Source organism: Neophocaena asiaeorientalis, unplaced genomic scaffold, assembly GCF_003031525.2.
Source record: "Neophocaena asiaeorientalis asiaeorientalis breed wild unplaced genomic scaffold, Neophocaena_asiaeorientalis_V1.1 scaffold134, whole genome shotgun sequence".
In the NCBI taxonomy this organism is placed as follows: domain Eukaryota; kingdom Metazoa; phylum Chordata; class Mammalia; order Artiodactyla; family Phocoenidae; genus Neophocaena; species Neophocaena asiaeorientalis.
The window spans coordinates 2,066,552-2,091,502 of NW_020185339.1; the positions used below are offsets into that span (position 1 = coordinate 2,066,552).

At 38.1% G+C, this 24,951-nt stretch overlaps 1 protein-coding gene and 1 non-coding gene across 4 annotated transcripts in view; both read right to left on the bottom strand.

The window, feature by feature from the left end:
• The window catches only part of TMTC2 (transmembrane O-mannosyltransferase targeting cadherins 2), a 769,790-nt gene that overhangs the window by 458,295 nt on the left and 286,544 nt on the right, over positions 1-24,951 (bottom strand). For all 3 annotated transcript variants that reach the window (XM_024737154.1, XM_024737155.1, XM_024737153.1), the window contains exon 9: positions 3,930-4,011. In XM_024737154.1, the coding sequence (XP_024592922.1) occupies positions 3,930-4,011 (82 nt within the window). The remainder of the gene's footprint in view (positions 1-3,929; positions 4,012-24,951) is intronic.
• LOC112394440 (U6 spliceosomal RNA) lies at positions 13,382-13,490 on the bottom strand. Its single transcript, XR_003002133.1, has one exon. It is a non-coding gene; the product is annotated as a U6 spliceosomal RNA (small nuclear RNA).

Here is a 24,951-nt window from a genome sequence, read left to right on the forward strand (position 1 = left end):
AATACAACATTATACTATTACGGATAAAATAGTTTGAAACCTATTTTTTATACATTCCTTAAAATTTCTGATGAAAGACCAGTGAGAAATTAAGTATATATTAGACACAACATGAAATATGAGTTGGAAAACATTATGGAAGCCCACATCAACCCTTCCACTTTAGAGATGGGGAATCTTAATCCCAGAGACCATAGGTACCACAGAGGCCTACATTTAACAAACTTATTAAACCAGTTTTAAAAACCTGCCTTGCTTTCTTTCTTGCAAGGCAACATGAAGGAAAAAAGGCAATCTCTAATGCAATCCCTTCTCCCAAGACATAAAACTAGTGGATTCAAAACAAAAATAACTAATAGTACTTTTAAATACTGCCTTTGCAGCCAGTATAAATTCCTGTAATTTCCTGTCTATTCCCAACTGAATGGCATATTCCAAGTCACTTGTATCATTAACAAGCAAATGAAAAGCACACCATCACCCAGCAGAGTGAATTTCCCATAGAACAAAACTCACTGACTCTGGCATTTTCACTGGCATTTGCAAAAACATGAAAAAAAAAAAGACTCAAAACAACATTTACCATTTCATTTACATTACATAAACATTCATTTAACATTAACATTTCATTTAAACATTTATTTTTAAGCTGAAGAAGTGTTATTATTCATTCAATCCATGGGCATAAATACCCTAAGAATATCCATAACCAGTAAGTTGGAGAAGAACTGATATAAAAATCATAGTATGCATCTTCTTGGACAAAGAGTAAAACAAATTCTAACGGAACAAACTTTCAGTCAGTTTTGGAACCTCCATCCAATTCTAAAATTAAGAATATATCGAGCTCAACATTTATTGTACATTACTGTGACGTGGCAATATGCTAGATATTGATGGTGCAAAAATGGAAAATAGGTCCTCCCTATTAATTACCTTAGAATTTTCTAAGGAAGGTAAGTGTATAATTTCCATTTAAATATTTGCATTCCCACAACACTCCCCGGCCTAAGCCACCACCATTTTCTTGCCTGTGAGACAGCAATAGGGTTCCCCTCGCTCTACTCTGACCTTTCTCTCATCTTGTCTTGCCACATGGTCCCTTCCATTGCTCTTAAAATAAAACGCAAACTTCTTAGCTTGGTTACAAAGGCCCCTGGGCTCTAGCCCTGCCTCCTCTCCAAGCTCATCTCCTCCCACTTTCCCATCAGGTTTAATATGCTCCAGTCACATTAGCCTCTTTCTTTGCTGTGAACACAAGCTTGTTCTTGCCTGCGGCCTTTGAACTTTCTGTTTCTTTTGTCTGAAATGCTCTTACCTGGCTCTTCAAAGAGTTGGCATAAGCTAAGATTTCATATATCACCTCCTCAAAGATGCTTAAGCTGACTATTTGGTTTCAAGAAGTACCCTACTGCCCACCACATCACCTTCTAAAAATGACATCATCCTATTTATTGCCTACATAGCACAGACTCACTTTCCGAAAAGACAACAGTGCTTTGCATCTTATATATAGTAAAATTAATAAAAACCCTTCCTTAAGAATTTTAAGCTAAGTCATGATTTATATGAATTTGACATTCTAAAATTGCACAGAAGGGCTGACTGATCAACAATATCTATCTACCTACCCAGCCACCTATCTACCTACTTGTCTGTCTATCTACAGTGTTGTGAAAGAAATGTAATATATATGACAGAAGAAAAAGCAATGATGGTTATCAAGGGACCCAAAATTTAGTTAGTTACAGCTAACTTGGGCAAATCAACTTCATCTCTCCTGGTTTCAATCTACTTATTTGTACAACAGGGGTTATATTAGATAATTTTAAAAGAACTTTTCAGTTCTAAATTTTAGTCATTTGAAGCAGACTTTTTCCAAATAAAAATCATTAATATTCCTTTAAATGTACATTTTTAAATAACCTGAGGACAGTGAGGTAGGAATATGAGGCCCTCACCTATGGGCTTCCTGTCTATTTGTAGGTTATTTTGCCTTAACTACTACTTTTTGATGCCTCATCTTCAGTCCTTCCCATTTCCTATTCCAGAGTGGGGAAAACAATATTGAAACTATTTCATAAAAATATAGTGAATTATGAACTCATTCCTCCCTTGGAAAATAAATGTACTTCTAATAATAGGTATATGCCAAAAAATTAAAATAACCCCGAGTACTAAGAAAAATCAGTTTTACGCATGCATCTACAGAACATCTATCACTGTTTTCCAAATAACATACAAAATAAAGAATTTGTTTCACTTTCTGTTAAAACTAAATCCCAAAATTTCTCGTTGGAGTAATAGTCCCTATTACTACCACTGGAAAAAAAATTATTTTCAGGAGAATACTGTAATATAAAAAACAATAATAAATAAAAGGTAGAAGTGGGTAAAGATAGACAAGTCAGAATAATAAATAAGGGGGCTAACTCTTAAAATTAATAAATAGTGACTTTTTTCAGTGGCATTTCAGATGAAGCAATGATGAAGTTTAAAGGAATTGAATGTGAAAAATCTAAAGCATATAATAAAATTATGGGAAACAAGCTTAGAAGATGCAGTAGGTAGGATTAGTTTGAGGTACAGAAAATGCAAGCAGCAAGACAGGATAAAAAAAAATCCTATTTCATAAAATGACAAGAGGTCCTTTAGCACTCATAGAAAATAATCAGGGAATTACTTTAGCTCAGTAGGGGCACCCAAAATAATATGCATGAGAAAATCCTAATTTAAAATATTTCATATAAGAAAATCTGAAGAAGTAAACTAAATTCTGCAGCAAACTTAAATTAGTTGACTACTATTTTAACATGGTAATAAAATTGCACTGTGAAACAAAATCAGGAGTGGTGATGCAATAAGTTGTGTGAAATTACATGCTGTGTTATGCTGGAAAGATAAAGTATCACAACCCTAGGTTTATAAACATATACACACAATATAAACAAATGGACCGGTGGTTGGTTAAGTGTATCCTCCATTTTTTTATTTCCATTTTCCACACTCATAGCCTGTCAACTGATCTATTTTTACTAGTTGGGAAATGGAAGAAGAAATTTAATATTATACAAAGCATATTAGCTTTATTTTCCCAAGATTTTTCATTTTCATCCATCTTTAAGTTTACTACTTGATAAAACAAACACATCAAAGACAACCGTGGTCAAAAATTTGTTTTTATTTTCCAAGGGATCAGCAAAAGTGAATGCTTTTAGGCTCCTTGAAAGCCAGTTCAAATGAAAATATGGTAGAAATCAGCACATCTTACCCGACACCAAACCAGCTATATACTTAGCCTCACTGAACACATGACTCACTACTAATGACAGCATGGAGTGTGACAGAGTTGTTATGTAACTTCATTCCAGACTGATTAAGATAAACCGAGTGAGAGACACATCCTTTACAGCCTTTACAGTTTTTATCCTTGACCCCAATCTCAGGCATTTAGAGAACAGGCTGGGGTAACTCCATATCTTCCAGAAAGCAAGACCCTGAGGCCAAAATGTAAGCCTCTAAGACTTCAAAATGATACATTCAGTGAGCAATACATTAACATTTAGAATGAAAAGAGAGCTAATATTTTAATTATATACCACGCATCAGGCAAGGAGCAAGATGATTTTCTGACGAGACCTCATTTAAACTCCAAACTGAACTTGAAAAAAAAAAAAAACAAAACCCACAACTGTGAAAATACCTTGCCCCACTGAAGTCCTATGAAAATTACTAAAAGTAACCATAAGGCATAGCCCTTGTTAACGTGACTGCTTTGAACAAGAAGGCAAGACTATAGCATGAGGCTACATCTACAACAGCAAAGTCAATGTCCTCTCAAAATGTTCTTTGCCAGCACAACCTAAATCTCGTATCAACATTCATTGTAAACGTGGGGGACATGGGAAAAAAAACTATCAACCACTCACCATAATGCATGTAACAGTTTCCTTTGGTGGGGTCCAGCTCAATAGCCTTCAAGAAGAATTTTTCAGCCTCACTCTTACGACCCTTGAAAAACAGAGAAAATGGATGATTCAGCAGTGGATCATGAGGGATTCTTCACCTCCTGGGCCCAAAGGAAGTAGACTAATGTCTACTTAGTAATCATCATCAAAAAACAGTGTTTTGTTTTTATCTAAACGAGGATGATCAAAGAGAATATGTTGAGAGATAAGACTGAGGTCAGAATCTTGGGAAACATCAAGATTAGAAGAGACAGTGAGAGTGAGTTCATTAAAGACGTCAAAGAGAAGAGACCAGGAGAGCAAGAGAAAAAAGGGAAAAAATGGTTTCACGGAAACCAAAAGGATAAGAGAGTTTTCAGGAATGGTGGGAAACATATTTTCATTTTCTATTTTATTTTCTCCCTTTGATCTGTTTCTCTTCATTCATTCATTCATTCTTCCTTATAAGGAATGATGACTATTTTAGCTTTGAGATGGTTTTGTCTTAATGTTCACTTTATTTCTTTATTTTTTTTTAATGTTCACTTTATACAGGAAGAAATTAAGTCACAATTTGTTGACTCTCAAGCAACTACTGCTTATCCTTGCTGCTGTCATTCAGGACTACAATACTGCTAAATCAGGATTTAATCTAAAGCTAGATCTTCTCCCTAGCTACAGCTTTAAGTAAACATTACCGTAATTCTCAGAAAAAAAATAAGCAAAAAGTAGGGGCAAAGGCTTATATGCAACAAACTGATTTTTCATGAAATAATATCATAATCCAGGCAGATTCTAAAACTAGACATTCTTTGCTGTGCTATAGCTTCTGCACCAAAATTGACTCCAGAGTAACAAAAAGGGGTGACTCAAGGTAGGAGAACAACCCAAAGAAGACCTTTCCTAAAACAGTTCTGTCTTGTCCTGCAAGGTTAAAATGAAGATCTATGTTAACTGGGTGGAAGCAAGGCACAGGGTGGTATTCAGAAGCTGTGGGACTAGAGTAAAGAGAAACAATCTTATCTGTCTGTTCCTTCTAATTTAAACGCTATCTACCACATAAACTTCAGGTGATGTTTTTCTTTCCCCTTCACATATATTTTTTAAATCACTTTTAAGGAGATAATTCTTCCAAAGATAGAGGTGTATGGTTAAGCTAATATACTACATTTCATGCAACTTTGACTCATTTCTCCATGACTTCTCCTTTCTATTCGTTCATTTAAAAAATTCATTCTGTTGCCCTCTTTCATTTTACTAATGCTACTCTAGTCAATAGCTCCTCTTTAATTCACAAGGCTTGTCAAATTTCCAATAATTAAAAATCAAAAATCTCTTGCGATATTTCTCACCGCACTTTAAGTTCAAAGGAAAGCACAGGCAAAATACTTGCTACACATTTCACACGTTGTTGAAGTTAGTAAGAATTAGCAAGACTCTTACCCAGTTAGAATTCTCTAAATGATCATGCAGTTAAGAGCACAGATGCCAGGAGGCCGAGCAGCTCTCACACTTATGTAGCTATGTGAACCTTGGAGAATAATTTCATCTCCTAGTTATAATTTTCTCTGTTACAAAAAAGAGGGCAGGTGGAGAACAGAGGATTTTTAGGGCAATGAAACTATTCTGCATGATACTGTAATGGCAGATACATGTCATTATACATTTTTCAAAACCCATAGAATATACAACACAAAGAGTGAACCCTTATGTAAACTATGGCCTTTAATTAATAATAATGTGTCAGTATTGGCTTATTAATTGTAACATGTACAACATGAGCTCAAGTTGATACAACCAGAGAAGCTGTAATAGGAGGGTGGGAGAGTATATGCCATTTCTGTACCTTCTGCTCAATATCTTTTTTGTAAACCTAAAACTGCTCTAAAAATAAAGCCTATTATTTTTTAATGAGGATAATAAAATCTATTTCATAAGATTACTGAATTATCTGAAAGGACACACATGAAGTAGCTATTACAGTACATAGGCATATTCTGAGTTTATAATAAATGTTAACTATTATTTATATGTATATATATACATATATATGTGTATATATATATATATATACACATATATAGTATGCAATAGAATGCAGAGTTCTGAATGACAAAGAGTGTGTTTTATTATATACACAGCCTCAAAACACATGGTTAGCCTTTAAATCACCACTGGAAAATAATATACAAAGAACTTGCAGAAGATGATAAAAGAAAGATGCAAAATGAAAACTATCATTGGTAAAGAGTCTGCACAAATGTTATATGCAAAAATATAAAAGGGTCTATGAACTTACTTCCACTTAAGTTTTAAGGACAGAAGAGAAGAAAAGTGGCTCATTTGTCAATGTCTCAGTAAACAGCGTAGTAAAATTCTTATGTGTAGTCCACTGGCAAAGCAATAGTATATAGCTTTAAAAAATAGATCAGGGCTTCCCTGGTGGCGCAGTGGTTGAGAGTCCGCTTGCCGATGCAGGGGACACGGGTTCGGCCCCGGTCCGGGAAGATCCCACATGCCGCGGAGCGGCTGGGCCCGTGAGCCATGGCCACTGAGCCTGCGCGTCTGGAGCCTGTGCTCCGCAACGGGAGAGGCCGCAACAGTGAGAGGCCCGCGTACCGCAAAAAAAAAAAGAAAAAAAAAAAAAAAATCACAACTCCAAGGCCAGTAGTTTCAGGTTACTCAAATGAACCAGGTTATTAAAGACAATGAGTCCCACCACCTCCTAGATACAAAACAAATACATCAAAGGCCAGAACATTCTTTATTTTGGGGAAGTATCAAACCATCATGCAAAGACCCATTTTTCTACTTTGACCACTATTTGGTCAAGTGCCAAATTATGAGGAAAATAAAATTCTCAGGACACTATATAAAATTAATTCAAGAAGATGCATAAGCCAACCAAACACACACATCACTGGGTCCTAGGAAGGGTGGTAAGGAGGTCACACTATGTTTAATCAGGTTTACTCTTTTTACTATTATTGTTATAGAGGGGTAGGTAGCAGTTAAGAAAGTGGAGAAGAAGAAAAACATCATGTCTCAGCAGGTTTTTCCTGGAGTCTTTTAGATTAAGTCAGCGTTTTCTACAAGCAAGCATTATGGAGTAGCCTCTGGTTATATGAACTTCTCACATCAAGCATTGTTATTCATTTTGTATATTGGTTGGGATGTTTGGACACAAGTGGTGGTTGAGAAAACCAAGAAAAAGGGACTGTGGTCAGCTGTGACAAGTAAGGGAAATGTGAGTGGAGAGGCTCGGTTTCCACTCCTAGGTCTATGACTTATTTGCGTGTTCACTTGTTTTTGTAGGGTAAAAAACTTGTATCGGATGCCTTGCGCTGTTCTAAGTACTGGGGATATAACCATATAACTGAACAACACAGACTGCTCACTTGCAAGTGCTACTTGCAGGAGGCACATAGCAAACGAATAACCCAATAAGCAAGGGGATCAGTCATAAGAGCACTGAGGGCTAACGATGAATTTCTCCAATTCTCATTGAGAGAACCGGGCCAGAGCCAGACTAGCCTGTTTGAATCTTGCTGCCTCTACTTATTTAGCTGTGCGACTCTGTCTCTTTTTCTTCATTTGGAAAAATGAACATAATACCAACTTTGAGGGGTTGCTGAAATCATAAGTCAAAGGGAAATAACTAGCTTCGGACCTGGCATAGAGAGCTCTGACATTCTTTGATTTTTCTTCCATCTATCTCCTCAAAAAAATTTTATTCTTTCCACCTTGAATGCCACTGTCTGGCTCCCAACTACCAAAATTCAAAAATCCTTTGCAGAATTTTATGTCATGGTAGAAACTAAATTTCACGATTTTCCTATAAAATGTCTCTCATTCGCAATACTTCCCCCTCCCCCAATAAAAGGCTCTTCCGGCTCACATCTTTTTTCTTAATTTTTTTTTTTTAAATAAATTTATTTATTTATTTTTGGGTCTTCGTAGCTGCATGCAGGCCTTCTTTAGTTGTGCTGAGGGGGGCTACTCTGTTGCAGTGCAGGGGCTTCTCATTGCAGTGGCTTCTCTTGTTGAGGAGCACTGGCTCTAGGTACCCAGGCTTCAGTAGTTGTGGCACACAGGCTCAGTAGTTGTAGCTCGTGGGGTCTAGAGTGCAGGCTCAGTAGCTGTGGCACACGGGCTTAGTTGCTCCACAGCGTGTGGGATCTTCCTGGACCAGGGCTCGAACCTGTGTCCCCTGCATTGGCAGGTGGATTCTTAACCTCTGCACCACCAGGGAAGCCTCCGGCTCACATCTTGAATGCTACAATAGATTTCGGATTTCCTGACTCACTGAACTTCATTTTACCAGCTTAATAATACTTAAACAGAACTGTTTTCATGTTATGCCATTGCTCAAAAGTATTTTAATAGCACCCTGTTTCCACTCATTTTATTTACTAATAACCAGTCTAATTTTCAAAATATTTCACAATCTAGTTCAAATCTTCTTGGATAAATTCCTGTACCTTATCAGGCCAATTTCCTTATGCACCTTAACTGTAGCTCCTATGTTCTTCCTTAATTATTTCTTCTGGTCTGTAATGTTATTCTTTCTTTTCATTCATTCATATATATTTTATGCTTCAAGCCTTGGTTGAAATCCCACTTTTTTATAAAGCCCTCTGTGATGGCTCCACCTCCCAGTAATTTCCCTTTTCTTTTAATTGTGCTTATATGATTATTATTTTTTTAATTAATTTATTTATTTAATTTTGGGTGTGTTGGGTCTTCATTTCTGTGCGAGGGCTTTCTCTAGTTGCGGCTAGTGGGGGCCACTCTTCATCGCGGTGCGCGGGCCTCTCACTGTCGCGGCCTCTCTTGTTGCAGAGCACAGGGTCCAGATGCACAGGCTCAGTAATTGTGGCTCACGGGCCTAGTCGCTCCACGGCATGTGGGATCCTCCCAGACCAGGGCTCGAACCCGTGTCCCCTGCATTGGCAGGCAGACTCTCAACCACTGCGCCACCAGGGAAGCCCTATATGATTATTCTTTTTAGAGTCATTACTATCACACTGGAGTCACACAACTTGAACCCTAAAATACCAGACCAAGGGCTTTCATTATAAACTAAGGTGGTTGGCAAGTAGAATTTCAAATTTGCAAACTGTAATTCTCGGAAAGTATTTACAGTTTGTATATAACAATTTGGTGTATTCACGCAGGAGTCAGTTAAAATAGCAAAAACCCAGTATGTGGAAGCAAAGAGCAACTGACAGTGGAAAAGATTAGAAAGTCAATATCAAACAGACCTACAGGAATACTTGGCAAATACTTTAGAAATTTTACCATCAGAACTTTGAACAATTCTAGATTAGACATTCTCTGCAGTTAGCACATTAGTGCTGATATGAAGGATTAACTGGTTGGATCTGAAGCAGCATCGATGACTATGGGATGAAGGGAAAGAGCTAGAAAGATGAGAAAAGAGGAGAACTGAATGGAACCAGTGCAGAGACATATTCCCGGCAAGGGCTGCATGAGTAACTAGGGGGTTAGGGATTTGAGATTATCAGTAAACTTATCCTTATATTTGTATAATATTTGTAGCACTCTACTGAATATTAAAAACAGATTCAAGATTAATATCATTTAAACTCATGAAAAAAAGCATCCTCAATCAGGACTAGGCTTGGTCAGGTCCTCTTCCGACTGGCAGCAATAAAACATACACATGTAAGATAAATATTCAGTAAAGTTCAGATAGCCTGTTCCACAGCATAAGATTAGTTTTCAGCACATTTATTTTGTTTTCTAATTAAACTGGATGCTACTGTCCCTGTTCAGAAAGAGGTGCCCACCTGAGCGGGTATACAAGGCAAACAGTTTCTCTTCTGAGGGCTGATCAACGTTTTTTCCAACTACAAAGTGAAGAAATATAAAAATAGGTACTTATATATTTACACACACACACACACACACACACACACACACACACACACACACACCCCAAACCTGGAGCTCCTACTTAGGGAAGCACTCGGGAATATTAAACATGAGAAAATGTTATACTATTAATGGCTTCAGCTTGAATTGTCTTATTTTTAAAAGTTAACCATATACCAAGTTTTGTACTTATTTTTGGTAACAAATCACTCATTATATCTACCGCCCTACAAACAGTGTGTTTCGATGCCACAGCTCAGAACTGCTATTTTATTGAATAACCTAAAAACTTCAAGACTTTGCATTGTTGCATTGCATTATAAATATATAATATAATTAGTGCGTTAATCTTGTCCTCTAAACTAGATTACTCCCATAAGACTTTACTTTTTCATCTATAGCCATCCAAGTGTTCTATAAATATAATTACCAGTCAACAAATGAACAGGCTACCACTGCTTTCTTGTATACAATTTAATAGCATATAGTTACTCCTTATTTAGTTCACATGGTAACATGTTTTCAGTAAACTACAGAGCTATGAATAAAGCAGTGATTTCTACACTTTATTTCTGGAAACTGTCACATGAACCAAGGTCTATAAAACTATAAAAAGTGTTCCTCAGAAGTAGCCTGATTCTCAACCAAATATTTATATCCTAATAAGGGACCACCTGTGTCTTCAGCATTGGTGGCAACACCAGTTAGAATAATATAAAGAACAAACCAGAGGATTTCCCTCAGGTGGCCCTACTCATATTTAGAGGCTGCTGTAAGTTTAGTGTAAAGAGTCTCCTTCTGCAATTGTGTATCCAGCAGTCACTCCCATACATTTAGTATCTACTTTGGGGGAAAGTCTGACAATGGTGAATGTCAGTCATTTTTCACAACCAATGAAAATCCCATCTTCATTTCACATTCAAGAATGTATCTACACAGATAAGAAACCAGAAAGGGAAGCAGCCAATAAAGTGGGTCCAAAGCTTGTATGTAGTTTGGTAAATGTGTTGTTTACAGCTGCATTATAGTTTAATGAGTACAAAAGGAAAAGCAATCTCATAGCCTTGAAAAATTAATTTGTGAAGGCCACCATTTACAAATAGAGGAAGTGTTGTTTCATGGTCTATCTTAACATCACAGTGTTTGTACGCAAAGTGTCTTCAGGATAAAAAAGGTTTTCCTCATCACAAGAAAAACATCATTAAAAAAAATCTAACAGTTGAACTAATTCTTACTAATCAAGATGATTTACATCAAACCATTTAGTTCTAAAGTCCCTCCAAGTCATTATATATAATCAGCCAGAGATAGCCTTAGAGGCAAAGTGAAGGGACAGGGGCAGTGGTAACTTTCATGATGAAATACTTTATCTCCATACTACTAAAATGTTTCCCATCAAATTATCAGGGGCCTAAAACTTGACCATGACATTCTTTTTTTAGGGACAGAATAGCATTTCTTCTGGAAAGCTTTGAAATATAACAGAATAAGGCTACCATAAACAAAAATGAATGTGGCTAAGTAGCTTACTGATAATAGTTTGTGTTTCTCCTCCCTGAAATGTCCCTCAAGTTTCACTTTCTATAAATGTCAGGCCTTTTCCTGATCTCTTTTCCTAAACGTCCCAAAGCAGAAGCTGCCTGAAAGATACCTGGAGTGTACTGTCATAAGCCTAAGCTCACGGAAAAGGCATGTCAAATGACATTGAGGGCAGCTAGTGGTGACAGGGAGTGCCCTCTCAGTGTCCAGGGGCTGCATCCAGAGTAGGTGTTGAGACCTCGGCAGGGAGGCATGGCTCTGGGGTACACCTAGAGCAAGGCTGGACCCCAGAACCGCAACTCCCAACCTGAGCAAAGCTTCTCTGAAACCCGTCCTGGGTCCTACTGCAGAGCCATCGGACTCCAAGGTGAAGAAATCTGCTCAGACCAAGCTGCCCAGGGCAGCCTCCTTCCCAGCTTTTTGAACACTATTAAGCCTCCCAGATTTAGGTGAACTTTGGGAAGGGGAGGAGGCCACAACACTGGCTGAAATGAAATGGCAGACCAAGTGGGATGAAAGACTGCAGTAGACTGAATTTCCCTCAAAGAAGTTAAAGTGGATCATCTGCATGCAGCTGGGGCTCTGGCTCGAATGTCAGACATGTTCCATGAGCAACAGGCACAAATAAGCAGTTGGCAAATACCAAAAAATAATGTTCGATATCCCTGTAAAAACATATTAAACTTACTCAATATTCAGTTTACCTAAAATGTAAATTAATACATTGAGAGGTTATTAATCACCTATCAGTGAAGTTGCCCCAATATTATAGAGCTCAGTATTCCTGAGGGTTCATAAAAACCAGCACTCAGCTAACACATAGCTAAAATATAGTAAAAGATAATAAGATCTTCCTGGGAGCAATTTGATATTCATCAAAGCTCTTAAGTCATAGGTATATCTTGGCCAAACAGTTCAATCTCTAGGCATTTGTCCTAAGGAAATATCTGTAAATACCGAGAGGTAGCTATTTATTTTCACTGCAGTATTGTTTATACAAATTCAGTGTCTATCAGCATAGACTTGGTTAACCAAATGTCATTTCAATGAAATATTATGTATCTACTAAAATGATTTTGTAGAAATTATTGAAACTACAAGAGATTTCCATGATCTGTTGCTAAATGAAATAAGCAGGTTGTAAGTTTCTGTTTCTGTCCTAATTGCATTTAAAAAAGGAAAAGAACATTTTTAAAAGGAGGCTAGCACTACCTGTATCACTGGTTCATTTTACTGTAGGATTTCAAAGGTGAATGAGACGGTTGGTCCTTTGGTATTTCAAGACTGACAGGGAGGGAAATACACTTCTAGATTAGACTGTTAAAAAATAGTGCTGTGTTAGTGTCAAACTAAGTGTCCTGAGAACACAGAACAACTTAGTCCACTGAAAAGGGAAAGAGAATGCTGCAGAGATGTGACTTTCACTCCACAGAAATGGATTAAGCTCCTGCTATGTAACAGGCTGTATTCCAGATCCTGGTAATCAAGACGAAGTTCCTGCCCTTTCGCAGTTCACATTCTGGTGGTGAAATGATAGTTCACACACGAACAGGTGACACTGTCTAAAGCAGTTGGTACAAAAAAAAAAAAAAAAAACACAGGCTAAGGGAAGAGAGGAACACACACTGGGGTGGGATGGTGTCTGATAAAGTGGCCAAGAAAGGCCTCTGGTAACACTGGAGAAGTGACCTAAGTAAAGGGAGCTAGTGAACAATGCAAAGATCTGGCATGTCTGGAATTTTAGGGACTAACAAGAAAACCAATATGGCGACAGGGCAGTAAATGCCGCAAAGAATCACAGGAGATGAGTGTGAGAGACAGAAGCGACCAGACTGTGTAGAGCAAAGTAGGCACTGTGAGGAGTTTGGAATTAATTTTTCTTTTTTGGTAGTAAAAAAAAAATCACAGTTTCAACATCGGATGCCACATGTTGCTTTGACTCATATCACTTCCTTGGTGTTAACCAGCAAAGCATCAAACAGCCTCTGGGAACTGCACAATATATGGAACACTTACTTCATCAATGTATGTCATCCTTGCGTGGGGGTCATGCTAATCCTCTCTGTGTCATTTCAGTTTTAGTGTACGTGCTGCTGAGGCAAGCCCTGTAATTTCTTTTGACTAGGAAGGAACACGACAGAGGATTTTTTTTTTTTTTTTGTGGTGCGCGGGCCTCTCACTGTCACGGCCTCTCCCATTGTGGAGCACAGGCTCCACACGCGCACGCTCAGTAGTTATGGCACACGGGCTTAGTTGCTCCGTGGCATGTGGGATCTTCCCAGACCAGGGCCCAAACCCGTGTCCCCTGCATTGGCAGGCAGACTCTTAACCACTGCGCCACCAGGGAAGCCCACGACAGAGGATTTTAAATAGAGGTACAACATGATCTCACATATTTTTACAAAAATACTGGCGATCTTGGCTGGAAAACTGACTGTAGGGGGCACAGAAAACAGGGAGACCACGTAGGAGGTTGTTAATACTCCATGGCTAAGACTAGGGTGAAAGAAGTGGAAACAGTGAGATGTGGTTAGGTTCGGAATATCTCGCAGATAGGTGACTGATGGATTGGGTATGTTCTGTTTGATTGAAATGCTAGGGCAGGAGAGTATGGAGGACTAATTTAGAAAGACTGGCCAGAAAGGAGGTCACAGACCAAGCCTTGGCAAGAACACCAGATATCTAGCACCTTCCCTGAGAAGAAAGTAAAAGAAAATTTGGAAGAATGCCAAGAGGAAAGCAAAAAAAAAGGGCAAAAACAAAAAACTCTTCTATTTCAATCATGTTTTCAATAAAAGAGAAGAAAAAGATTTTAAATAACTATTTAAAATAAGTAGCTTGCTTTCCATAAATATTTAAAATATTTGATTAATAAAAATTAAATTCTATGTTGCCTTCTACACAGCTTTGACATTAGGAGTTAAAAGTTAGATTTTAAGGTATAAATACAAATAGCTAATTTCTGAAACAGTATGAAGCTAATTTCTGAGAAATGAAGGTGTTTAACTTATCCAGATTTCTTGTTAGATAACAAGTTTTTACTTCCTTTCTACATCTGTTCACTTGTATATTTTCCCTTCAAGCTTAAAGAGGTCATCCCCACACACTGTAATAACATCTCAGTGGAAGGTAATTAATTTGATAGGCTACAACCACATCTTAAGCTCCATCTGGGCAAATTGCTTAGGCTGTTACATTGCACTGCTGTACTAAAGTCAAAGTCAAGTTAAAGCCAACATCTTACCACAACTCTTCTCCATCCATAATATCAATTTATGAGAAGAGAATTCAGATATTTTATTGAAATGTCTAAGGAAGTTGCGGTGAAGTAAGTAGAAATTTTGTTTGGATCAAAGTGTAATTAAATTGCAGATAAATGTATCCTAAAATCTACTTTAAAATTATGTAAATCATTTTTAAAGATCAAAATCAGCTATTTTTAGACTTCAGAATAATACACAAAATTTATCTTTGACTCACAACTTAAATAGAAAAATATCTGTTTGTAATTAAAACAATGAACTTTTAGCAGTTCATTAAATTTATTCGTTGATTTCCTTAATCCAACAAACATTTATTGGGAACTGTGGTAAGCACTAGTATGAAAATGGTGAAGAAGGACATAACCCTTGCCCTCACGAAGAGTCCAAAACTGTAGCTGTTAGGAGTACAACACAAATAAGAGCTGTACATTTCACTTAGAACTAGTTGAAGTATTCGGGAAAGGTTTCCAAAAGAACTCCTGCTTACTCTAACAATCTGAGAGCTATGTATGATTAACTAGTTGTATGATCTAGTTGCAGGGTAGACAAAAGTATCTGAAGTAGAGACACAGCAAAGGTATAATCTCTGTAGCAAAAACACTGCATGAGCCCAGGATGAGGGAGACAGGGAGAAGGAGTAGAGGTAGGCCATGTGAAAAGGTCGGAGGGGTAGAGCCCGCCTGGCGAATAGATTACGTGAAGGAATTTGTCCTTATCTGTTTTGTCAATATCGTTCTGAGGGTTGTGTGGATTAACGGTTTTAACGGGAACTGGAAGGGATGCAGGCAGATTAATCCAGGCTCTTAAAAGAGAGTGATGGGGCTGATAATGGAGATGAAGCTTAGTGGACTGACAGGAGGGATATTTAGGTAATATAGATAGGATTACATGATGGATAGGAGAGGGATGGGGTGTGAGATAGAGGTCACAAAGATGACCCCTAGGTTTCTGATTCTGAAACTGAGACAAAGCTGGTAAATAATAGAAAAAGAAAGACCAGATTAAGGGGGAAAGATCATGAGCTCAATTCTGAGAACTGTAGAGATTGAGGTACCTTTGAGACATCTGAGCTGCCAAAGATGTGGTCTGTTAGGCTGACTCAAGAGGCCTGAGGTAAGGTAAAACAGTATTTCAAGAAGATAGAAGTAGTCAATTATGTCAATTGTTGAAAATATCCAGTGGATTTAATGACAGAGATCACTGGTAAGTTCAGTAAGGTGTATTTCTATGGCATAATAGGTCTTAAAGCCAGAAGGAGTGGGGGGGGGGGGGGAGGAAATGGATACCCTCAGTCAATAGTCTGGCTCTGAAGGGGAGGGAAAGTGACCATGTCAGCAGAAGGGAATGAGACATATTGAGCGTTCTGAAAAAGAAAACAGAAAGTCAAAACAAATCACAACTGGGCATAAAAATTAATGCGTAGGGCTTTTTTTTCCCTCTTAGTTTAATTGAAAATTAGAAGAGAAAACCTCAAAATTCCATTTCTAGAGTTCTTAGGTAACTTTCCAATTTGGTCATGGCAAAATTTAAACCAGTCCAGAATTCTTTAAACTGTGTCTTTTCCTCCTGGATGCCCTAACAGCGCTTGATTCCTGCTTTTGTTGTGACACTTACCATATGTACTCTAATTACCACTTGTAATCTCTTCTAATTGTAAACCATTTTACGGGAATTGTTTAGTCAACACTTCGCTAAGGGCCAGATGCATAGTAGGTGGTCATAAATGCATGAAAACGTTAAATATCTTGGAAAAGCAAACACTCAAAACGCACTTCATAAACGCATGCTCTCATTGGGAAGTCCTGTTGCCTTAATGAGGGCGTAGGTTTCAGTGGGTAAATGTGATTACATCATGAGGCCCGACTGATACCCAGAATGTCATCCCTGGCACTGTTGTCAACACCTCCTCTGTACAAGGGGGAAAAAAGAAGCCACAATTTTTATCAGCCTTCTGTGGTCCATAAGACGGCACCACAAGTTCGTAGAAAATAGTTTCCAATAGGAAACTTTAGATGGATAAAGTGGTCCACGTGATCACCATTTAGGGAATTAGTGCCATTGGAAAGCCCCTGAATCTTAGCTATTAGCAACAACGCCAACCATTTTCTTGCGCTGTTTGTGCAAATGGGTGCTTCTTGCTTGTCATGAGAATTTGCTGGATCACTCCAGCCCAAACTGCTTAGCAACAGCCTGGAAAGCGGCTATGCTGATTGGTCCCCACAGAGCTGGCCTTGGCTCACAGAGCTCAGGGCTGACACTCGTGCTGCAGAAGTTTAAACCCCATGGAGATAGTCAGGAAAGCTGCGCTGTGAGAGTGGAAAAGCAGGAGCCCCAGCAACAGCTGCTTTGCAGCTGGGTCACAAAGGAGAGCAAGCAATCCCTCGACACCATAAAAGGTAGCGGATGATGGGAAGGCAATCTCTGTGCCTCCATTTGTCACTGGCAGGGTGCCACTGGCTCTCAAATCCAAATGCTCTCACAAGAGGATAAAGCCAGATGTAAATAATTCCCTAATTTTATACTTTTTTTTTTTGTAGAAATCTTCAGCAGTAAAGGACATAGAGGGTTATTTAATTTATTTAGATGCAAAATTCTTTGATGATTGAACCAGGGTGCTGAATAAAGCACTGGATTCAGTCACAGAAACCTGAGTTCTAATCTGGTTCTGATACCAAGAAGGTGAACCACCAAAGAAAACCCCTAATTTGGATAGGTTTCATTTTTCTCCTTTGCCAATCAAAGGACCTGGGTTAACTGAACCCTACTGGTTACGATTCTCTGTTTAAAAAATGGAATTCAATTCAGGGAAGTCATCATTGGTTAAAAATTCAGGTTAAAGGAGAGTCAAGCTCTTAATTCATGTCATACTCCTTTGCCTCCATTGCCTTCCAATCCATGACAGAGAAAAGGAATTGGCCTTCCCCCAGATCCAGCCAGCTGACAGAGATTGGGGATAGTAGCTGAGACCTAAAATCAAGTGTAGTTTAATGTACTAACAAATGAAATTAAATGGAGTTGGAATAAATGATCCATTTATCTTCTTCTGAAAGGACTTTCAAGGTAAAGATGCCTATCAAAGGCAGAATGTTCTAGAAAGGTTCTTACACCAATTAGACCACATACATATTGAATGTGTATACTGTGCTTCTGGTTTTGTAAGTAATTCTTGGAAGTAATTCTGGTTTGCCTGAAACTATTCTGTCTATGTCCACTGTTCCAGTGGAAAAATAACAGCACCCCCTTCCTGGTTTGAACAAATATTCTATAGTTACCCTAATTCTTGTTTCCCTCTCACAAGTATTCACCTAAATCAGACGAGCCCAACAATGGCTTTATGACGTTGAGATGTCCCAGAAGATGAAACCAGGAGCCTCCATTAGCAGCATCGGTGAGATCTCAGCTTTCTATCCCTGCCCCACTCCTAACAAAGAAGGCATGAACAAAGACATCCTGTCACAGGACAAGACCATGTGATCTTTGTCAAGAGTAATGAAATTTCCATTCATCTCTGCTTCTCCAATACAGATTTTTCTGGGTGTCTGTTGTCCTAGCACACTGCAATTTTACTTTGTCTTTACAGGTTATATGATAAGAACAGAAACGTTATAAGAGCAGCTTACTATGTGCCAGGCGCTGTTCCAAGAGCTTTCTCTGTATCGTCACATTAAATCTTCATATTACACCTGAGATATTATTATTATCCATTTTACAGAATAAGAAACTGAGGGACAGAGGGGTTAAGTACCTTGCCCAAGGCACAGAAGCTTGATTTGGCAGAGCTGGGGTTCAAACAGAGACAATCTGGCTTCACAGTTTGTGGTACTGCATTATCGACTTGGTTCAGAAGTTTACTACCAGGAATCATTACGTTATTTAAAGATGAGCTTTATGGAGTAGGTCCACCCATACATTCATGCACCCACCCGTCCATCCCTCATCACGTACTCAGAGGGTATCTACCATATGCCTAGCATTGTGTCAGGCACTGGATAATGAAAGGACTCCTGCTCTTTAGACTGAATAATATGATAACTCTGGAAGTGGGCGTTTACCAATTGCAAGATCATACTCGAAAGGGCTCTCGTTAGACATCCTACATAAGGAGAAAACAGAGACCAAGGCATCTATTGTGTCTGAGTGAGTTCGGGGAGGTCTCATAAAAGAGGTGGCATACTTCAGCTGGCTCACAGATGGAGGAAAAGTTGGCCAAGCATCAAGACAACAGACTACCTGCTAAGTCCAAGTGCTGGTGACTTACAAGTTCTCTTTACAAGATCCAAATTAAGAATATTGTTTAGAAAGTCAGTCTAATGGAGAAAATGTTCCTTGTTTTAACAACATTAAAAGGCCCTGTAGCTTACAAAGGTTCACTTGATATCAACCAACTCAAAACACATCTATTTGAGAAAATAAGGTTATTTAACAACTCCAGTTACCAAATTTCTACTTTGTCAGTCTAATGATTTTTGAGCCACCTTCTGTGAATAATTATCTGTGACTTACAAAGAAAGAAAGATCTATTGAAAACAGCATTGTTTAGTATGCAATGCTCATTCACTTTAATTTCTAGAGTGTGAAGTGACCAGAGGTAGTACATATACAATTACAGGAAACTTTAATCTAGGCAAAAATGGGAAAAATACACACACACACACACACAAACACACACAGCAAATGGTCAGAGGCTGGCACATTACCAGCAGAACGAGTTTGTATGTATAAATACATATGACAAGCATATCGCCGAACTGGATCTTTCCCAAGTCCTAGCAGGATAGTGTGCGAGTAAGAAGCATACACACTTGGGTTTTGGCATTGCCACAGAATAAGATTCTCTCTTTCTCTTTCTTACAGTAAGAGAAAATGCATAATGTCACAAGAAGATGTGGGTCACTAACAGGAAAATAATCGAGTACAGAGGTGACGTGGAGATGGAAAATAGAAAGTCTGAACGTCTTTGCCTCTAGACAGAAAATTTAATAGTGGTTCAGCTCAGGGGCTAAATTATCACTGACTACATCTCAGACCCTCTTGACCTTGGTAGGAAAAATGTGCCATGAAGGCTGCATAGAACTCATTAGACATCAACTTCCCAAATCGTCTTCGTCACAGTCTGCTGTGTAATTGACACCTGAGTCGACAGGTTTATCTGTGAGATTCAAGAAGGGCTGAATTGACACTCCCAATCACAAGAGCATCTTTAAAAGCCACGCGGAAGTCTATAGGAGGGTGGTGGAACACTCCTTGCATGACTGCTATAAATACAAAGCAGCCTTTGGAAGAAACATATTGACCTATTCAACTTCTAAAAATGGAATACATGTGCACGTTGGGGTATATGGTCCCATGCCGTGAAAAACACAAACATGGCACTTTGAAGACTTGGGGGAAAATATAAGCTATTAAATTACTAACTCATTTAAAGTGGTATCAATTTTTAAATAAGCATAGATATGTTATAAAAAGAGAAGCAACAGCATAGAGGAAAGATTGCAGGCTTAGGAATCAGATAGGCCTGAGTTTGATCATCTCCTCAAGAACGATCCCTAAAATAGCCAGGCTACTTGGGCAGATTGTTTAATGTCTCCAGAAATTCAGCACCTTATAGAGAAAAGATGATACCTCCTGATAAGGTTTATAACTGAGACAGTACATGTCAAGCTTTTACAACAGCGCATGGTATATAGTAAGTGCTCAACAAATGTAAACTGTCATGATGACTGTGCAATAGGAACAGCAGTAGCTCTCATGCAATATCTTAAAAGGATTAAACAAAGTAAAATACATTTTTAAAAGCACAGCACAGCAACACATTGTTGGCACTCAAAGAAAAAGTTCTCCTCCTAACTAGACCTCTTATACCTAAATCCACTTACTCAAAGGTGGCTCATGGAAGTAGATGACTATTTTTCATGTATTTTAAGCAGCATTCTTGTAACACACCCACATTAAGAATTTTGTGATCCCAAATACTTTGCTAACAACCAAATTATCTCTTGTTCTTGAATGTCTTAGAATATCACAGGCAAAAACTGCCTTTGAGTTCAGAGAATTCGAAGAAAAGAGAAAACAGGGAAAATACTCGAAACTGAAGTTACAGTGAAAAGTACTTACGACCACTTCTGATCAAACCGGAAAACCCATATAAATACTGGCGACAGTTTAAGAATATATTTCCCCTTATTCAGAAATATGTACTTTCCAAAAGGTCCGTTTGCACTTTGAAATCTTGACATGATTTGGCAAGCTCATGTTAACTAGTGAGTGTGGCTTAAGCTGTTACCAATCTTAGAACAATAAGAAAGTAGAAGAATTATAGCTGACTCTTCACTATTGCAATATTCAGATACCTGGTATTTCCTGGAAGCAAAACTTGAGTTAATCAAAATATCATTTTATTCAGATCTGTCCTTCTTCACACTTCTTTTTCAAAGTAAATGCCAAAGATTATCATATTAATATTTTTTATTTTGTTTCTAAAAACATAATAATGAAATAAGAAGTACTGGATAGGCAATGGAGGGAAAATAAAAGGAAGTACAGACAACACCCAGAGAAGACATTATTTTCAGCAAATAGCTTTTGTACTGAAGGATAAGCAAGAAACAGAGTAGAAAAGACAGTTTTTGGTGTTGCTGGACTTACTAGATTCATGATCAAATGAAGTTAGAAAAGCATAAGGAGACTAAGTTAAGTGCCTAAACAAGGGTCACTTAAAATAAATCATACTACCTTTAAGAAAGATTTTATACAACAGGAAATATTCAGTCTTTCTGGGATAGTGACTGTTTTAGATTTGGGCGGCTTACAAGGATAATAGTAATCCATTCATTTCACAAATATTTGGATATCTGAGATGTCATTATGAAAAGAAAAATTCCTCAGAGTTTCAAATAAAGATTTCTTAAATGTCTTTTAGTACAGTAGCTATTTTACTATTTGTTCCAAATTGAATAAGTGAGATTGTGTTAATACTTTCTAACATCACAAGTGAAGTTCAACAAAACTATAGCAAAACCATGAAAAGAAAAGCTTCCTTCTTTTATAGTCATCATCAGTGTAAATTCAACCTAATCATTTCTCAGTGAAAATATTTCATATTGCTCTCCAGCCCAATCAAATTCATGCATCAAGCTGACTCTTCAACTAAAATTATAGATATTATGATAGTTTATATAAAAGATATTATTATTCCTGGCTGCCATACATGATACTCAATAGTTTAAAAAAACCAAAAACCAAAGGATTATCTGTATTTTATTGTACCTGTCAGAAGAGCACATATTCATTATCATCACTATCACTGTTCATGAAATTCTACAAAGTCCCCTGAAATGAATGATTTATATTATGTACTCTACTGAGATTACATTCCAAGGCTATCAGAGCAAAACAGATAGCCAGATCATGCTACACTATGTCACCAAACAGAAAAAAATAAAGGAATATATTCAATTTTGTGTTTTTTCATTTCTATCTTTCAACAGTCATCAGGATTTCTATATTCGTAGGATTACCACATCATTTTTACTGAGACAAAAAAAAGAAAGAAATTTCACTCCCCAAAATGTTGCTATCCAATTATTTGACCCTTTAAATTCACTCTTTAATCCCTTTTTAATGCTGAGGACTTTGACATTTTTAACCAACAGAACAAAAAATAAGTTCTTATATTTTTTATTTACTTGAAGCTACTTAAAACATCACTTTTTTTCTCCTTCCTAATTACTTGTATAACCCCCTTGCCATTTATTCCTTCAAACTTTTATTGTTCCTTTCTCTCACCATCTCCTTCCACCATGCAACACTGAAATAATGTGTCCAACAAATAGTTATTGCTGTACGAGACCCTCCCTTGGCATCTGAAAAAAATGAGTAAGACCGAGCTGCTCTCAGTCTAGTGGGGAAGACAGACATAAAAATGACTAACAGTAACAGAAGATGATGGAGCCACTTTCACGAGAGCACAGATAACAGAAGAATCAAGTCAGTGGGGAAGGGTAGTGATGTATCAGTGCTATGCCCTGACAGAAAACTTTTATGTGAACTGGGCCAATCTCTGCTTCAGAGTCATTTCATCTACATCCATCCAATAAATGTTTATTGAATAACTATGTGCCAAGCACCAAGCTAGTAATAGTAATGAAGAGACAGGGTCGCTACTCTCACTGCCTACAAAAAGCAACCAATAGTAATACATTAGTATTCAGCTATCACAGATATTCACATGCAATAAGAACCCTGGAAGAGAAGCATGAAGGCTGCTTGGAAGAATCAGTCACTGTTTTATGGAACGTAGTGTTAAAGATGAAACTGGATGGATGAATAGGGCTTTGCCAAGTGGAGAAAAAGGAAAAAGATATTCTAGGCCAAGGCAGCAAGCGGCATGCTTGGAAAAGACAAAGAATGAATAGATTCTTTCTTAACATACTTAGGGAGCCATTAGAAGTTTAATATTGTGGGGGGATAATGGCTGATGAGGTTTAATGAGAAAGGCTGTGGCCAAATAATAAACAATGCTCCATGTCACACAAAGACATAAAGATTTTACTGAGTAAGAATCATGATATTGTTCTTACTGTTAATTGCTAACAATTACTGAGTCCTTACAACATACATACCTGGCAGTATTCTAAATGCTTTTATGATACATTTAGACTCACTTAACTTCTGGACCCTCTCAAGAAGGAAATACTTTTGCCCTCATTATACAAACAGGCAGAATAAGATAGAGAGAAGTTAAATAACATAACCAGATCACTGAGCTAATGAGTGGTTCAACATGTGAGGCAATCTGGAGCCAGTGTTCATATATTACGGGTGCATCCCCTCTAAGGTGATGGAGTGCTAATGGAGAAGGGAGGCAAGCTATGTGATCAAATACGTTTTTCTAAACATCTGTTTCTATACCTTTGAAATACTAAGAAAATAACTACTGAGCATTTACTACATACATTATTCTTCGAGCCACAGGAAAACAAAAATACACAACACGTCCCATGAATACCTGCAATTCCCAGTATATTCAGACATAGATTGAGATAAAGAAACAGGAATAGAGAGACAGTCACAGTCAAGATCTGCTTATCTGACGCAGCAACCAATGGAGCCATGAACAGGTAGGCATACTTTAAGTGGTACTTTTGATGACTTGCTGGAGGCGGACTGTGGACTAGCTCGAGTGAGAAATTCCTGAAGGCCAGTCTTGAGGGTGCGGGAGAGGGGGCGGTCCCACTCTTTCATGGTCTTTATTTCCAAGAACCTGACCAGGTTCTCATAGTGGAGAACCAAAAAAGATCCCCTCCTGGTGAGGGCAAGGGAAGAAGAGTAATCCTTGTGAAATATATCCAGAGCCTTCTCAATAACAAAGGCCTGACTCTCCAAGGTAAAAGACTTTACTAGAGCCTTTTAAAGAGCTGTGGCAAAAAGGCACTCTCTGACTTCGTCCTCCTCTAGCCTTCTTGTCTCATCTAAGGTGGTGGGGGGGGGGTAGCTCTACAAGCAGAAAAACGTGTGAAGGTCATGGGACAGAGACACAGGCTGAATCAAAGACTGAGATTTAACTGAACGGTTATAGAACATTCCCCTCCACCATACCTCACACCCCCACGACAGGGCTCTAGTATGATAATACTGAAGTATACCTGAAACAGCTTCAAGACACACAGTCTCTCTGAGAAAGAGTATTAAGGAAAGCCTAACACCAAGGTGGAGATAAAAACAAGGACACTAGAGAAATTTGAAGCTGCTAGCACCAATAGCTAAAACAAACACTAAACAATGCTGAAATCCCAGCCAGATTAACATAAATCTTCATATTAAAGGCCTAATAATTTGAATTCCTATTACAAATTCAACATATCCAACATTCAACAAAAAAATTACAAGGCATGACCAAAGGAAAGAAAAACATAGTCCGAAAAGACAAAGCTAGCATGGGAATCATAATAAGATGTTAGAATATGAAACAGATGTTGGAATTGTCTGACAGGGAACTGAAAATACCTATGATTAATATGCTAAGGACTCTAATAGAAAAAGTAGACAACATTCAAGAATAGATGTGTAGGGCTTCCCTGGTGGCACAGTGGTTGAGAGTCCGCCTGCCGATGCAGGGGACACGGGTTCGTGCCCCGGTCCGGAAAGATCCCACATGCTGCAGAGCGGCTAGGCCCGTGAGCCATGGCCGCTGAGCCTGCGCGTCCAGAGCCTGTGCTCCACAACATGAGAGGCCACAACAGTGAGAGGCCCGCGTACGGCAAAAAAAAAAAAAAAAAAAAAAAAAAAGACGGGAAAAGGAAGCA